This window comes from Rhinolophus ferrumequinum, chromosome 14, assembly GCF_004115265.2.
Source record: "Rhinolophus ferrumequinum isolate MPI-CBG mRhiFer1 chromosome 14, mRhiFer1_v1.p, whole genome shotgun sequence".
NCBI lineage: Eukaryota > Metazoa > Chordata > Mammalia > Chiroptera > Rhinolophidae > Rhinolophus > Rhinolophus ferrumequinum.
Window position 1 is genome coordinate 18338858 of NC_046297.1, and position 17242 is coordinate 18356099.

The window sequence follows — 17242 nt, forward strand, 5'->3', positions numbered from 1 at the left end:
CCAAAGCCTGGGTGTGCGCGGATCCTCAGACAGGACGCTGCCCTTCGTGTACACCAGGACAGGGAAACACGATGACACACAGTTTCCAGGTATAAGCCGGTGGCGCTGCCTGCAGCCAGCAATTCAGTCACAGCAGTGTCACCACCCATGGGCTCGACTGGGGGAGAGATTATCTGCGTTATTGTACTATGTCCCTGTGAAAGTATTTGACAGCACATGCGACAGAGTTTTCCTTATCCTGCTGGACCTGGCACCTAATTGCAATGCTCTCAGCAGCTATACCAGCCCCAGCGTTCCTTATAAACTTGAAGTTTGTTTCAAACACCAGCCCAGATTTTCACTTTTGTTTTTTTAATGGCAGGGAAAATGGAAAACGTAAAATACTAAAACCTCGTGATAAACTTAGCTCTGAAACATAACACAATCAAAACAAAAATTAAAATTTAAAGTGCACCAAAAATTGCAAAACTTAAGTTTTAACTAGAAGCTCACTAAACTCAAGCTAGTTTATTTCCCTTCACCGTGAAGGGAAATAAAAAAACTATAAACCTGTACAAAATCTAGAAATACATCACCATAGGGTATTTCTATGAGGCAAAATAGTATTTGGATTTGGGATTTTATCTTTTTTAAAAAATTTCCTGGAAAAGGAACACACATCCACGCCATAACCTGTAAGTGACTTATACATGTGAACGTTACACCTATTTAAACCACGCAGTGCATGGCTGTAGACGACGGCCTGCTGTCTTGTGTGTTAGCAGCAGAACAGTCTGCAAGTCCTTCACGGAGGCTGCATCCTCACCCAAGTTAATGTATCTATGAAGAACAAGGCTATGACTGGGAACCCAAGGAGCATCCTGGGTTCTTTCCTGGGCAATCCAAGTCCTGTGTAGTGAGAAAAAGACGCTAAGTAAATTAATACATCTTGGATAAGCACTGTTAAGAAATTTTGAGGAAAGCCAATTCTGTAGCAAGCTGAATACTTTGAAGCTGGCTACATCTTAGACTGATAAATGAAAACAAGGCTGGAACACTAGGAAGTCTTGCAATGAGCATGTGTCTAGGTTGAAAGTGTTTGCAATTGATAAGATCTGAAGTCTAAGGAAAAGAAGCCTCTCTGACTATAATCCACTAATAGACACCCTTGAGCCTCTCAACTTCTCTCCAGGAGTCCTCCCTCGAAAGCACAGGTGTGTAATAAATATCTTGATACAGACTCTCCTAACCCTTCTACGACCTAGGTCGTTTTGCAGGGACCATCCAAATCAATTTCTGCAGAGAGGTTAACGCTACAAGCTATTAAATGAGCCCATTTGAATTTGAGTCCCAACTCCACCATTAATAGCTGTGATGTTAGGCAAATTTATTAAACAATATCTAAAACTTCATCTCCTCACCTACAAAATGGCAATTATTGTTCCTGCCTCAGCATTATGATTAATCCTACTTCGATTATTCAATGAAAACAGCTATATAGTTTCAGCAAGATGCAAATTCACGCAAAGTCCATGCTCCATAAGTGTTAAATATTGAGATCAAGTCCTAGAGTCACTGTTATCTAAGAAACTTTTGATTTTGATAGTTTTTCAAACTTGCAGTAAAGATGTAAGAATAGTACAGGAACTCCCATATATCCACATTTATCAACTGTTTATACTTTGCTCCCATTTTATTTTTCCCTTAAGAGTCACTTTTAAGTGAAATTAAAATAGACTAAAATAAAATGAAAGTTGTCTACACTCCATCTCTTCCATTTCCATCGCAATCTGAATGGCAGTGGAATTCCAAGTTTGGAAAGTCTTACCTTTCCAGAGGAAGGAGTCTTCTCACTTCCTAGTTGCTGCTCATATCCTAGACCCCAACCCCAAAGCTACTCTCATTTTAGATTCCATCTTCTCTCTTCTTTGCAATAAACAAAGCTTGGCAGGAAAGAGTTGAATCAAATGTTCAGAAATTTGAGGACCTAGAATTACAGGTTTTGAGGACACCCTGTACCTCTCTGGTCGATACTGGAAAGTTCCCATATTCCAGACCTGATGCAATAGGCCCCACCACTGATGACCCAGGAAAACATCACCCACCAATTCTGGAGAACTGCAGGTTTGGGGAAAAGGAAGACTGGCTCACTGGCAAGACAGCCACAATTCAGTTAGCAGATAAGCATCTTTCCAGCTAGAAAGAAAAACTGCTCCTGCAACGGTGTCATTTTTAGTAGCAGGGATATGTGAATCACCTCTGTGAACCCAACGAGAGGATTGGGTAAATAATATCTACTTATACACCTGAACAAAGACTTATGTAGATAATCATTTTGATGTCTACTCCTGAGGAAAAGTGAAAATCACAGAGCCAATCACCACTGCAGGCCACTCGTTCTTTCTAGTCATAATCTAGGATTATGGGGACTTTTCAAATTAAAAACAAAATCAAGATACATGGTTTCATAAGTTCAATGATTAAGAGTGAGGAGATAATAATAGAAACTACTCACTAAATATGCCAGATGCTATACTAAGTGCTTTAGATGGAGTTCCTCATCTAATCTCCTACCATCATTGTGAGTAGTTGATAATATTATTTCCATTTTTATGATTCACTCGATCTGAAGTCACAATTCAAGTTCTCAGCCACAGAATAAAACCTCCACAAGAACCATTGTTCTCTTCGTCTCCATGGGAGAGAAAGAGAATTAAGGGTGACTCGCATGGAACCTGGTCATCTTAGGTATGGAGACATCCCAAGCCAAAAGGCCCCATAAATACAGTGAGCACCACAGGAAGTGTGGACAGCTATTCCGCGGGTTGACAGGATACAGCAATAGGGTATGACACAGGGTCACAGGGTGTTGCTGGTATTTTTAATGGACCTTTGCCTGTTAAGACAGCAGTGATGCAAGCCTCAGATGAAAGCTGGTCTAGGCAGCAAGGTGCTATGATGGTTACACATACAGATTCTGGACAATGGTCAGTTTGAATTCAATTTCCTCCTCCACTACTTGCTAGAGTTGTGTGACTCTGGGCAATTTAACCTCTCAGCCCAAGTCTCCTCATCTGTAAAATGGGGATAATAATTCCACCTTCTCCTTCAGTTGTTCTGATAAGTAACTGAAACAATCCATTAAAACACTTGGCATAGGCCCCCTTCCCTTCTCTTCCTCTGCGCTGCCTACGGAGGTGGCGTTCATCTTTTACCCGGTATCATGGCTGCCCTCAGACCACTCGTGAAGCCCAAAATCGTCAAAAAGAGGACCAAGAAGTTTATCCGGCACCAGTCAGACCGATATGTCAAAATTAAGCGTAACTGGCGGAAACCCAGAGGCATTGACAACAGGGTGCGCAGAAGATTCAAGGGCCAGATCTTGATGCCCAACATTGGTTATGGGAGTAACAAGAAAACAAAGCACATGCTGCCCAGTGGCTTTCGGAAGTTCCTGGTCCACTACGTCAAGGAGCTTGAAGTGCTGCTGATGTGCAACAAATCTTACTGTGCTGAGATTGCTCACAACGTCTCCTCAAAGAACCGCAAAGCCATTGTGGAAAGAGCAGCCCAGCTGGCCATCAGAGTCACCAATCCCAATGCCCGGCTGCGCAGTGAAGAAAATGAATAGACAGCTTGTGTGCAAACTGTGTTTTAATAAAACCATAAAATTCTTCAAAAAAAAAAAAACAACACTTGGCATAAAGCTATATCACAGGAAATGCTCAGAAACTGTTAGTGATTATGTTTATTACTGTTACTTTTAATGTGTTATTTCTGCACGCAACAGTGTGTATTAGGTGTGCCCCAATACACACCTAGTAGAGAAAGTAAACACTGTTTAATTTAATCAAGATTTTTAAATTCTCAAGATGAGTCTGCATTTTACTGACAAGATCAATACACCTACAATTGGCCAAAGCAAAATTTCAAGCACAAACAAGGTCAAGTATACAAGAACATAAAATACTGCAATAGAGATTTTTTTTTTAGGTTCACCTTGACGATCTAGGCTTAACAATTTCAATATACTGTTAGTCCCATCCATAAATAATTTCTAGACCCATACACTTTAAAGTACATCACCAACCTAGGCATGTTTTTTTATTGCACACCTGTGCTAAAATTCACTTTATTATTCACTTACTGTAATGGCAAGCACTGCCTTGGAAACTAACGGCATGCATGTAACTCTACAAGGGACTTCTCACTATTTTCCTGCTACATGTATGTGAAAAGATGATAGTTTTTAGCGGTGTTAAAATAATATGTACATTTGCTAATTATGTATCAACAGAACAGATTCTAAAATGTTTTCGGTTTCTTTCAGAAGAATAAAAAAAGAACAGACTTTAATTGGTTATAGTCCCCCAACTTACCACAGAACTCGGGGAGAATGAACTACCGAGGCACGACGTACCCTTTCTCAGATGTAATGCAAATATGAGGTAGAAACTTCTGACTTTTAAGTGAAGGCGGCCAAGGAGAGGAAGTGGCATGTCAAACCTAACACACGTGTCTAATTCCCTGCCTTTCCCAACACAAAGACTCGGTGGGGCACCCCAGGTCCTGTGGTCCCCTGTTCAGCCGCAGTAACAGTAGCTCTTTGCCTGATCCCCACGTTGATGAGATACATGGTGGAAAACTCAAATTTGCTGCTTCATGGGCCACTGCTGAAGGGTGGGGGTGGGGAATCAGCCCCAAATAAACATCCTCTTTATTCTTCCACTAAAACCCACATCACAGGAACCTGCATACAGCTTTCCATTTAGTATTTACACCTTTCAGAAGACAATGATTTCTTATTAAACTATAATACACTGTTGATGAAACCAAACAAAAAAACAAAAAAATACTTTATAAAAATTTTTGAAAAATTAAAATCTAGAAAGTTGAAGAAACAGTATCAGTTGTAAATTGCTACAGAATAGTTGACACAAATCTATCTAAAGCTAAGTCAGCACACCAAGCTTTTCTACTATTCCACCACATGGGAACATTGCTAACTCTGAATTTTAAATTTATCCAAATAATCCCTCAAAACCACTAGAGGCGAAAGTAAAACCTGCCAGTGAAGCATGTCCCTACAACCAATGTAAGTCCCTAAATTAACCTGTAAAGCCACACACTCTTGCCTACCCTGAAGGAGACAGCAAGGAGCCTGATGGATTTGACCGAGTCATGGCGGCCTCAAGAAAGGCCTAGGAGAAACATCAGTAACAGCGCGTACGAAACAGACCCCTAACCAACGACGACGAGCTCCCGGAACGAAGTCTTTATGCACACCAAGGTCAAAAAGTCTGACCTAAAACCAAAATAAATGGATGAAATTATTACCTATATAAACTGGCAAAACAAAAATATAAACACTTCCCTCAAAAAAATTGTTTCAAGATAAATGTTCAAGGTTTTCATAATTTATCTAAAAGAACATTAAAGGCAGCAGCTTAGAAGCTTTTCTGGATTTATCAATGCCTCTCATTTACTACCAACTATGTTATATAATCCCCTTTTTATAATAAATGAACAAAGTGACTTTTAAGATAATTTATATAGAGAAGTATACACACACAGACACACACACACACAGAGACACACACACACACACACACTCCACTAAAAATCAGGTTAAGTATTCTGACCAAGCATGGTATTTTTCTCCACAATCATTTAAGTAATGTATTAATTTCTCCCACACCCATGTATGACTGCAACCAGCTCCTAAAAGACAACTCCTTCCACTGAGAGCACAGTAGGACCGACCAGCTTATCTGTTGGGAGCCCAAGGCTGTTGTCCTAATACATAACTAGCAACAGAAAGCAGCTTCCAGAACGTGGAGACGCAAAAGAACCAAATGTGGCTAAGTCGGCTTCCCATAGGATTCCAGTCTACCATGAGCAAACTCATACAAAATGCTACACAGCAGGCAAGGAACAAGCAAAGTGCTACATATTAGGCAAGTGACAAAATTACTCTCCCTGCTCCCATTTCACTGACCCCAATCCCACCAGTAATAATTGGTGGGCTCGCCATTCACCAATATCTTTTAGGGGAACCTAGCAAATCATTTTGGAAAGTTCTGGAATGCCACTAGCCACAGAAAGAAGGCTGAAACAATGGTATCATGGTCCGCTATTGACTACGTCAGTCACTTGCTGCAAGAACTCATGATCCTCCTCCTCAAACCTGGGCCTCATCAGGAGCTCCCTGCATCAGTGAAGAGCATCGCCACTCAGCCACGCAGGGAATACACTAGAAACCTACATTTCCTGATACCTTCTTCTCCCTGAGAACATATCTGTCCTCAAGTCCTATTCATTGAAACTCCTAAGGATTTCTCAAATCTGTCATTCTCCTCCATATCCGCGGCCATCAGTCTGATCCAAACCATTATTTCCCCATCCCATTAAGCACAGCAGGAGGCAGGATGCGGTTCCCAACCTATTCGCCCTTCTCTGCCCCACCCACCAATTCAATCTTCAAAATACAAGTCTGCTCATGTTAAGCACTGCTTACCACCCATCAGTGGCTCTGTTGCTTTTTTAAAATCCCCAATTCCGTACCCTGTAAGCCCTGCCCAAGCTGGCCTCTGCTTGCCTTTTGAGTCTCATCTAGCGGCTGTCTGTAGACTCCAACACACTGCCTTCCTCCAGGTTGGCTACCAATACCCCTTCTTCTACCATGATTTGGATGGCAGTGCTAAAGTCACTTCCTCAGAGGTAATGCCCTTCACAGCTGGGTGACTCCCATGTCACTCTCATTCCTGCTGGCATCCGCTGCACACCACCTATGGTACAGCAGTAGCTCTGGTTCTTTTTTGTGTGTGCCTGCCATATCTTCTCATGGCACCACTGTGTCCCTAACTTACAAAACCTAGCATCAGGTAACAGATACCCACTAAGTGCTTGAATCGAACAACAAGACAGATGAGACATTAAGCAAAGTAAGTCAGAAAAAGTCGAGAACCATACGACTTCACGCAGATGTGGGATGTAAAACTAAAAACAACAAACGAACAATACAAACAAAGAAACAAAAACCCATAGACACAGACAACAGTTTAGTGGTTACCAGAGGGTAAAGGGGGATGGAGGTGGTAGAAGAGGGTAAAGGGGATCAAATATATGGTGATGAAAGGAGAACTGACTCTGGGTGGTGAACACACAATGCAATATATAGATGATATATTACAGAAACGTACACTTGAAACCTATATAATTTTACTAACCAAAGTCACCCCAATAAACTTAATAAATTTTTTTAAAAGAAAACAGATGAAATAGGAAAACTGATCGCAGTCCAGACTCACTTGCCACTAGAGCCAAGCCTAACACCTACAGCAAGAGTGTGAGGCTAAAGGGACACTAAAGAAAAGTGTCTCTGATTCCACACTGGCCTAAGCAAACAAGCCCAAGGACCAATCAGCCTTCAACTACCACGTTCTGCCGCTTCATTATTATTCTGCATTATTTTTCTTTTTCAAAAGATAGTTTTTAATTTTCACAGTAAAGAACAGAACGCTCCAAAAACACTTCACTGAGAGTACAATCATGTTTGCAGTCACCTAACATTAGTAGTTAAAAAGTACAGGAATCTAGTAATGGTAATGAATACATTCTTCTAAAATGAAAACAATAATCAAATCTTGGAATAATTATTGTTGCATTTTTCTAGATCGATAATCAGTTTCCACCCCCCCTCCCAAAAAAATCCTCCAAACCATTACACAGTAGAGGCAAATAAATGATTGTCGGCTTAAGAACACCTTTAAGAGCTATGTTCGCATATGCTGTAGGGTTCTTAACCCAAAAGTTCCTTTTGAGTCAGTACATGAAGGAGAGAGCAAGACTCTTCCAGAGCCAGTTCGTTCAGACATCCTACAAAGACAAACCCAGTGCCTGCCCTGTACCAGCACAGAGCTGGGCACCAGAAGACAGCTGTGATCTCGACAGTTCTGCAATAACTGGGTGGCCAGCCAGAGGCAACTCACTTAATTAATCTCTCTGGGCTTTAGTTTCTTATTCTGTAAAATGAGAAAGTTAGACTAGCTCTCTAAGGTCCTTATGCTCTAAATACCCAAAGATTCACTAATGACTGCAAGATGAATTTCTACTTAATATCCTTATGATTTCCTATTTATTATTTTTATTATACAGGTGTGATTTCATTTAAGATTTTTTAATATATTGATAAACGTAAAATAATAAAAGAGCAGTAACAGTGTTAATTACCTTTCCAGTTCTTAACTACCACCATAATCAGCTATGGACTTCTGCCAGAATTGCAACCCGACCTGAGTGATACTCAAATCATTGTATCTTCATATTTTTGCAGAAAAATCAAGCAATCATTTACTCCCAATTTCTTTTATATTTTAACATCATCCTTCATCTTTGAATGCCACTTCTTTTTTGAGAACTAAGACAAAATAACAAAGTTTTCTAGACAAAAAAAGGAAATTTTTATCTTCCGAAGTATAAAGCTATAATGGCTTTAGAAACCTCGTAAGATATAATACTAAAATCTGAATTTCTAATGGCATAAAAAAATAGCTTTTTAAAAAAGATACACAAATGTGTCCGTGTGAATGAACAAGACAAAGAGTCACACGGCCAACGTGTCCCTGACATCACCTCAACATCTCCCCAAATTCTCCATCTTTTTTACTGAATTTAGGTATGTGACCAATACCTATTTTAGCGCTTGTTTACATCTAGAAAGCCCTAGAATACTGGAAGTGAATCACTTTATTACAAAGCTGAAGTTTTAAGGGCCATTTTTTCGTAGTCACACACTTTGCTCAGCCCTGACAAAGCATTTTTATTCTTGCAATGCCTTATTTATAGATGTTTATAAGACAGCCACGGTATCTGCTATCAAACCCGAAAGGCCATATATGGATAATAAAGGCTAAAAGATAACTACTACCTCTAAAGTTAATCTTAAAAGTTAAATGTGAGTATCTGCTTACCTATATTGGAGAACACTCTCTCTCCTACTAGACCATAAACTCTCTGAGGGAAAGCACTAACTCTTCATTTGTCGTTTCACACACTCTGAAAGCTTGCCAATGACTGCTGAAACAAAAGTAACTACCCTGTTTCCCTGAAAATAAGACCTAACCAAAAATAAGCCCTAGCATGGTTTTTCAGCATGACATCTCCTGAACATAAGCCCTAATGCGTCTTTTGGAGCAAACTTAATATAAGACCCAGTCTTATTTCGAGGGAAACTCGGTAAATGGATGTGACTACATGGCAAGCAACCTTTCTTAAGCACAAGGAATAAAATGCCGTAAGCCTAAATTTGAAATAACAACTCTAAACTTGTAGACTGTTCCTTCTTAGGCATTTGTTACATAGCATGTACACAAGGAGTCCTCAGACTGTATTCTCTCATAGAGGAAAATATTCTTTCTTTTGAACTAACTGCTTAAAATTACACTACAAATATTACATTATTGACTGGGTCTGTATAAAGAAAAAGTTTTAACATTTCTTAGGCACAGTATTTAAAAAGTACTCATGTATTCATTTTAATTCACTAAAAGTAACACTCATGAAAAAAGTTTTGGAATTGGTCCTATAAATCCAATAGATTAAAAACTAGATCAAGTACAGGTGAATCTATGAAAGTACTATTTTAAAACTAAGTTACTAGACACATTACTTTAAACTTGACTTCTCTACTGTCACCTTGAAAATGTGTTACTTTTCCTCAAAAGAGGAAAAGTATTTGAGTTTTTAACTGCCACCATTACCTATATACTGCCTGTATCATTTCTCTGCCCTAATTTGTGTTCAGACACAGAAGTTGTTGTAATTAATTTAAAAATAAATAAACCCATTGATTAAACCAAAGTAACTAGAGTTTGGAATTCACATACCAATCTTTTTTTATTATTCATTTCTTATCTAGAAACTCGTTTGAATCTGGAAAAACCTAGAATAGAATTCATCAAACTTCAATTTACTGGCTTGCACAGGAGAAAAAAATAGAAAATATCAAGAGGATATAAATGATAAAGTCCATAGTGCTAGAAAACAATTCTTGAGTGCCAGGGTGAGGAAATTCACCTGTTAAAGTCTTACAAAGAGCCATTATGTCCCTTTATCAGGTTACCAAAAAGGGGGGAATGCCATATTTTGACTATTTGGCAAAATAAGAAAATTTAGTTCCTAAAATTTGCTGCAAGCCCCCTTCCATTTCCAAACAGTTTACTTTGTAACTTTTTCCTACAGTCCAGATTTTTTTCAGGGAAAAATAAAACTTTTCCTGAGCAAATTTGGAAGACATAAAATGTCTCCTACTTATCACCTAGAAAGGCAAACCGAGTTGTGCTCCGTGCCCCAAGCATCTAGCTTTCAGCCTCTTTATTATCATTGTCAATGAATGGGCCCCAGTCAAATGAAAGCTGCCATTTTAGGGTAAAGACTGGAGGGCTTCTGTTGTGCAACAGCAAGACAAAAACACTCCGCGACAGATGTACACTGGAGGCTGGGAGACGGATTCAACTTCATAAAATCACTGCTCAAGTTGTTTCTGAAATAAGAATGACCCAGTACTTACACATTACTACAACCTAAATGGAATTGTAACTGGGATAAATCAGGTTCCCATGCTGCTGAGGGCATAGTCACTAAGATTTTTTCTTTTTTCTTTCTTTCTTTTTTTTTTTTGTCACCGTTAGAATAGAATCTGAGGAAATAAAGAGGAATTTTTTTTTTTTTGCAATTTGATTATTACGCATAGTGAGTACTCCCCCCTCCCCTTATTAGGAGAGAATTGGGGGGAAATACACTCAACCTCTTTGAAAGGTATATTGCCCACTGCAAAGACGGCTTAAATTAATATTTTTAAAAATAAAAATCAGGGCCTTCACATAATCCTTGAACAATAAATTAAAACGTTTACTACATCCCAGAAATCAAGACCAGAAGATGGGCATATTTCATGATAAGTTATTTAAATCGATAGCTGGATAATATACAATGGTGGACTAAAAAGTATACTTAGCAAGTGGAGAGCTGGATAGTGTATCTAATTCTAGCAATTCAAAAGGAAACTCTCCATGTGGGTTGCTACTTTTCTTTTGTCCATTGTCTGTTCAGAAGAGGGGGAAAAACTAGTTTAAAATCGAGGCGTGAACAGTTTCTAAAAGTGACCTCCGGGAAAACCGTCCGACCCAGAGCGGGAGCAGTCCCCGCGCTGCCCGCTCTACGGGGGCGCTCACAAAGCGGGCGGCCGGCCGAGAGTTTGGGGTGCGCTCCCACGGCGCGGGGCTCCTCGAGGCAGAGCCATCCGGAGAAAGGCGGCTCGGTAATGATGGCTGCTCGGGGCCGGCGGCTCCTTCCCCGGAGCCTCCCGACCCCCCCTGCCGCCCGGGATCCGCCGCCCTCCCTCGGCCCTCGGGCCGCGCTGGCCCCGCGCGGATGCGGACGCCCCGCACCGCAGCCCACAGGGTGCCCGCGCCCCCGCACCCCGGGCGAGCCCAGTCCCGGGTGCGAACCAAACAAACAACGCGTTCCCCGCCGCCCTCCTTCCTCTCCCCGCTGACCGCTTGGCCTCCAGCCACCTCCGCCGTTCACGCTCGGAACGGCGGATCTCTGCTGGAGCAGAGCGCACCCAGGCCATCTCGGGGGCCACCTGGTGACCCCCCCCCACCGGCGGGCTCGGGGGTGGGGGAACCGAGTTGCCCTCGGGGGGTTAGAGTCGCTATTATGCAGCCACCGCCGCCGCCGCCGGCCCGGCCAGCTCGGCAAGGTGGGGTCCCCTCCTCGCCGCGCCTCCCCGCGCTCGCCCCGGCCCCACTCCCTTTCTTCTCCTCCTCGCGCACTTGGGAGTCGCCGGGGAGCCCCGGGAGCCCCTGGCTCCGGGCTCGCAACTCCGCGGCCGGCAAGGGCTGGGCTCGGGACGCCCCCGGCGCCGCGTGTTCGTGCCGCCCCCGCCCCACGCGGAGCCCCGCGTACTTTCCCCGCCGCCGACCCACCTCGCCCGGTGGTCGTCCCCGCGCGGGCCGGCGCCGCCGCGCCAGGAGGGACGCACTTTGTTCGCGCCCGTGCGGCCGCCGCTCCCGGCGAGCGCGGCGTGGTCGGTCCGGAGCTGGGGGCGGGGGCGGGAGGCGGGGGTCGCCGCCGTCCCCGAGCCGCCGCCGCTCAGCCGCCCCGCGCCCGCGCGCCCATCGCCCACTCGCACTTGAGTTGGAGCCCAACTTTTCCTCCTTCCTTTTTCTTTCGAATGGAGCCGGCAACTCGTGCTCGGCGCCGGCGGGAGGAAACGCGCTCGCGCTCCCCCGCGCGCAGACACGCTCCCTCCTGTCCCCCGTCCCCCCCCACGCCGGCAGCACAACAAAAAGCCATTTACATGCGAGGAAGTGACCCTCGGCCGGACCGCGCGCCCCCGCCGCCACCGCCGACCCCGCGAACGCAGGCAAAGTTGGGGCGCCGGGCGGCGCTCGGGGCGCGGGTTCGGGCCCCGCGGACCGCGACGCCAGCGACACGGCACGGGCGGTGCTGCGCTCCTGCGCCGTCCCCGGCCCCCGCCCGCCCTCGCCCCTCGCCCCGCACACGCCCAACTCCTCGCTCCCAACTCCTCGCGCGGCCCCGGCCCCGGCCCGGAGCGATTTCCTGCCGCCGCCGCCCCTCCCGCAGGCGACCGGCGAACTCTCGCGCTCACCGGGTCGGTCGGTCGTGCTCCTCCGCTTCCCTGTGCCGAGGGGGGAAACAAAACGCAGAGCGGGCTCCGGAGTTGGCTGGGCGGCCGCGGCCGGGGGGCTGATCCACGGGCGCGGAGTTGGCCGAGGGCGAACGGGGCTCTGGCGAGTTTCAGGGTCTCCGGGTCCCCGGGCCGCCTCCTCAGCGGCGCTCCTTTGTGTAATTTCACTCGATTCAAGTTTAATCCGATAGTTCCCGAGCACGAGCGCGCCCGCACTACCACGGCTCAACCCCCGCGCCGCCGCCGCCGCCGCCGCCGTCGCCGCCGCCGCCGCCGCCGCCGCCGCCGCTGCGCCGCCGCCGCCGCCGCCGCCGCCGCGGCCCCAGCACGCCAGCGCCTGCGCGCACCCGGCACGCCGCGCGCGCCCGAGATCGCGGGGCCGCGCGCGCCCGCCACCAGCTCCCTCCGCGCCGCGCCCGCGCCCGCGCCCGCGCCCGCGCGCCGCCACCTGACGTCAGGCGCGCCTGGCATAATTTATGCAAGAATTCGGCCGGGGTGGCGGAGGCCGAGGGAGAGGCCGAGAGAAAGGGGGCGGTGCGGGGCTGCCGGGCCGCGGGCGGCGGAGGGCGGGCCGGGCGCCACTTCCCGTCCGCGGCGGGCGCCGGCGCTGCGGGCGGTTCTGCCCGTCGGCCGGTGCGCGGCCGCTGCGCAGCCTGGCTGGCAGGGCTCCTCCGAGCGCTCGACCGCCGCTCGGCAGCGCCCCGGGCGCGGGCTGGAGAGGGTGCCACGTTTCCCCGCGCGGCACCTTCCCGGAGTCAGGGTGCGCCGCCCCGGGGCAGGAAGCGGCGGCTCGGAGCCAGCAGCGGTCCTCCGGCCACAGCGAGGGGTTTCCAAGGCTACGCGGAAAGCAGCGGCTGCAAGGGTTTGGATGTCTCTTCTGTAATTATCCTTCAACTTGAAATTATTTTCCCACATGAAATTATTTAGAATGGACACATTCCATTTCAAATACATTTATCCCGCCGCTCCACATGGCTTTTCCTGCCTCCTCGTTGACAGGACAGCCCGATCCACTACTAAATCAAAAAGTTTAACTAGATGGCGTTGATTTTGTTGAATTTGTTACCATGCCAAAAAAGGGAGAGAGCGCAATGGTTATGAAACAAAGAAATAGGTTGTGTGCCCATTATTAAACGTGTCAGGACTAGAATGTTTTAATCATTCTTTGGCAAAAATGGCACTTTTGCATGATCTCCTAGCCTTAAATATCCACGCCTTTTATTCTAGTTCTCTTCCCGGTACAAAATGAATATTAAACCTGGAGAAATTTTTCTTTGACTAATTTTCCTTTTAGGAGATAGCTCTACAAACATTTCTCAAACACCTTTCATGTGCAAAATTCTGAGCAATTATAATTCTTTTAAGCCATCAACAATTGTATACTTTAAGATGATTTTATTAGGTTAAAGATTACATTTCTTTTTAAATCAAGGAAGAAACTTATAGCAACCAAAAGTAGTGCTATAGTAAATACAGACTAAAGTGACTGAGTATTATTGGACTCCAGAATAAACTGAGAAAATTACAAACCTATGCAAAATGTACTTTCTCCTCATTCACCACCTGTCATGCTAAGACTATAATTTCAATGTTTCTATTTGGACAAAAGAGCAATCAAAACTATTTTGTTGTATAACTACTACAACTATTCAATAACTGAGTTTGATTAAAAGAGGTAAATGATTCATCCAAAGGATTTATAGATAAACAGCAGATTGACACTATAGAAAACTGTGACCTTAAAATATTGGAAAACACTAAAATCCACTTCTACCTCCTCATAGTCCCATACCATAAACCAAGAATCAGAATTCTGAGGTTAGGTTTACATACCCATTAAGTTTACATCTCTCAATGAAAGAATATGGGGGGTGCTTTAGGGCGTGTGTGTGTGTGTGTGTGTGTGTGTGTTAGAGAGAGAGAGAGAGAGAGAGAGAGAGAGAGAGAGAGAGAGAGAGAGAGAGAGAGAGAGAGAGAGAAGTAGGAGGGAGGTGTGGGTTAAAGACAGGGCACATGTCTACAAAGAAATCACTAATACCTGACTATTAGAGAACATAAAAGTGGCTTAAAAGGAATTATTTATCTTTTACAGTATACCCCACCTCATTGTCAGATGTGCATATATTTCAAGGCAATTTACAAGCTAAAAAATTGACATCTACATTTAGTGAAAGTATATTAGTTAACCTTTAATCAACAAATAGTATTAAGCGACTATAAGGAGATCCCCCTGTGCCCTTGTATATTTAACTAGAAAGTTAAGACACTTCCTTTAGAAACATAGGGGAAGTGGTAAAATAGTACATATAAAGCTCAAAATGGAAACAAACAGGCTGCAGCCCTCTCTGATTTAACCTCCCTCCTCTTCGCCACTGTCCTGACAGCCATGATGGAGAAGTCTCTAAGCTTTTAGATGCCGTTGCTTGTGCAGAGCTCAAGGGGCCTTGAAAAGAAGAAAGCTTCAGGGACGCACTCCTAGGCAGCTCTGGCCTACTTAAATCCTAGCTCCTACCCCCCACTACCTTTAGCCTTGAATGTTTCCTCTCCATTTGCTTCACTATTGAAGTTTTCCCAGTGAGAATAATTTGAATTCACAATCTTTCCCTTTAAGTATGTAAATACCTTAGGGAGAGATAAGGGACCCCTGGTTATTCACAGATGAGTATAAGTTAGTTCAATGGGTTGTTTTCCTCCCAGCACTACCTGAGACTGACAAATTTAAAGATTCATTCATTCATTCATTCATTCATTCAACATTGAGTGCCTAAGAGATTCCAGCCATCGTTCTAGGTGCTGGAGATACATTAGTGAACAAAACAAACCAAAATGCCTTCCCTATTGGAGTTTACAGTCTAGTGGGTTAGTAGTTTTGATTTAGTGGTAAGAGAAAATGATGATTTGGGAGTTTGAGCCCTTGAGGAATAGGACAGACCTGAGTTCACTGTAGCCAGAGGTCAGTGAAAAGTTTCAGGAGACCTGAGAAGCGGGACATTAAAGGATGGAGTGGGTGCCTGCAGAAAACAGTTGAGAAAAATACCAAAGACAACTTGACTCGTTACAAAGCGGTTTTCTAGACCCCAGGAAATGAAAAGTCTCTTCCAAGAACTCAAACTAATGCTAACTGACGGAATTCAGCTACATTACTGCTTAGACAAATAAATATCTGTCTTTGTTGGGGAACATAGCCATAATGTATCAACTGATAATCCTTTATGCGGGGAAGGATCATGTACATATCCAAAACAACTGAAAATGACCCTGATTTTAGAACATCTCCTATTTAAAACTGGAGCCCTATCTGTTCTTCCAAATGTTGTGAACTTAAAAATATTGCATAAATTACACTGATTCCAGTATTGTGGACAAACTTTGATGCATTTTTGGGACTCATCTTTTGAATCTGTGGTTAGAACCAATTTGCAAGTCATAGAAAATAACTCTCTTAAAAGTCACATCCTTTTTTCCACTAGAAACTTTATTATTCTACTTCATCGTTTACCAAATTTGCATCCAAATAATTTTGGTGAGCTCCAAATAATACATTTGCCTTTAAATGATGCAGATTTACTGCCATTGAAAATATATAGAAAAATAAAGGCAAAGGTATTTAGAGTCTAAATGCCAAAGAAAGCATGAAATAGAAAAGTCTAAAAAGCATTTCCTGCATCACTGGAATAACAGCAAAACGTCCCTCTTTCATACGGGAAGGAATCCAGTTGGAGATGTCAGCTCACCCTCCATGTTCCATTCATCAGGGAACCACTTGCTATGAGGATTGGTAAGAGCAAGATATTAGGGGAAAAGAAAGCCACTAGGGCTCCAGCTAGGCCACTGTTGGCTCCCAGAGACAGCATGTTTAGCTAAGTTCTAGCAAATGTTTTATTGAATGCCTGCTATGTGCCAGATTCTCTTAGAGGACGTTGTTAGTGCCCATCCTCAAGGAGCCCATAGTTGTGGCAGCATAAAGACGGGAGCAATTCTTGCTTCCGGGGACAGCAGAGAAGGCTTCTTAGAAGGGAGGCTTGAGCTGGGTCTTGCGTAGGCGCAGGAGTTTATTGGAACAAGCAGGGGCACTCCTGACAGCAAAGAGGGCTAGTGGTTTCAAAGCCGGGCGAATACAGGTAACTGCAGGTGAGTTCCTACTGAGTGGAGCATGGATAGTGAGCCAGTTTTCCTCCTCAGTCTTCTCCGATTTCCTACTCTCCCCACCCCACCCCCCAGGATTGGTTGGCTGTCCTTCCTGTTTCCCCAAAGGTACCCACCTTCATCAATACTGGTTTACATGAAATTATAATTAATTCCTGTTTTATCTTCTTGTTGGGTTGTAAGCTACTTGGGGGCAATGGCTGTGTCTTGTCTTTTAGTACCCCCAGCTGACACAGGGCCTTCCATACTTACATAAATGGTGGGGAGGGGGTTCGTAGATTAGTCTAGAGACATACATAGGGCCAAGGAGAGCTCTAGACTTTACTCCAAAGGCTTTGGAGAGTCACTGAAGAGCTCAGCAAGCGAGTAACAAGCCAGATCAGTACTTAGAAAGATCTCTAG

At 44.6% G+C, this 17242-nt stretch overlaps 2 protein-coding genes across 2 annotated transcripts in view; one reads left to right on the plus strand and one right to left on the minus strand.

The window, feature by feature from the left end:
* Positions 1-12959, minus strand: part of CHD7 (chromodomain helicase DNA binding protein 7) — a 186507-nt gene extending 173548 nt beyond the window's left edge. Inside the window, exon 1 of the mRNA XM_033125788.1 lies at positions 12656-12959. The gene's annotated coding sequence lies outside the window, so the exon portion shown is untranslated. The remainder of the gene's footprint in view (positions 1-12655) is intronic.
* Positions 3155-3655, plus strand: LOC117033633 (60S ribosomal protein L32-like). The gene has a single exon (XM_033125787.1). It carries the CDS (start codon positions 3203-3205, stop codon positions 3608-3610), a length of 408 nt encoding a protein of 135 aa, XP_032981678.1. The 5' UTR covers positions 3155-3202; the 3' UTR covers positions 3611-3655.
* Positions 12960-17242: the final 4283 nt, after the last annotated feature.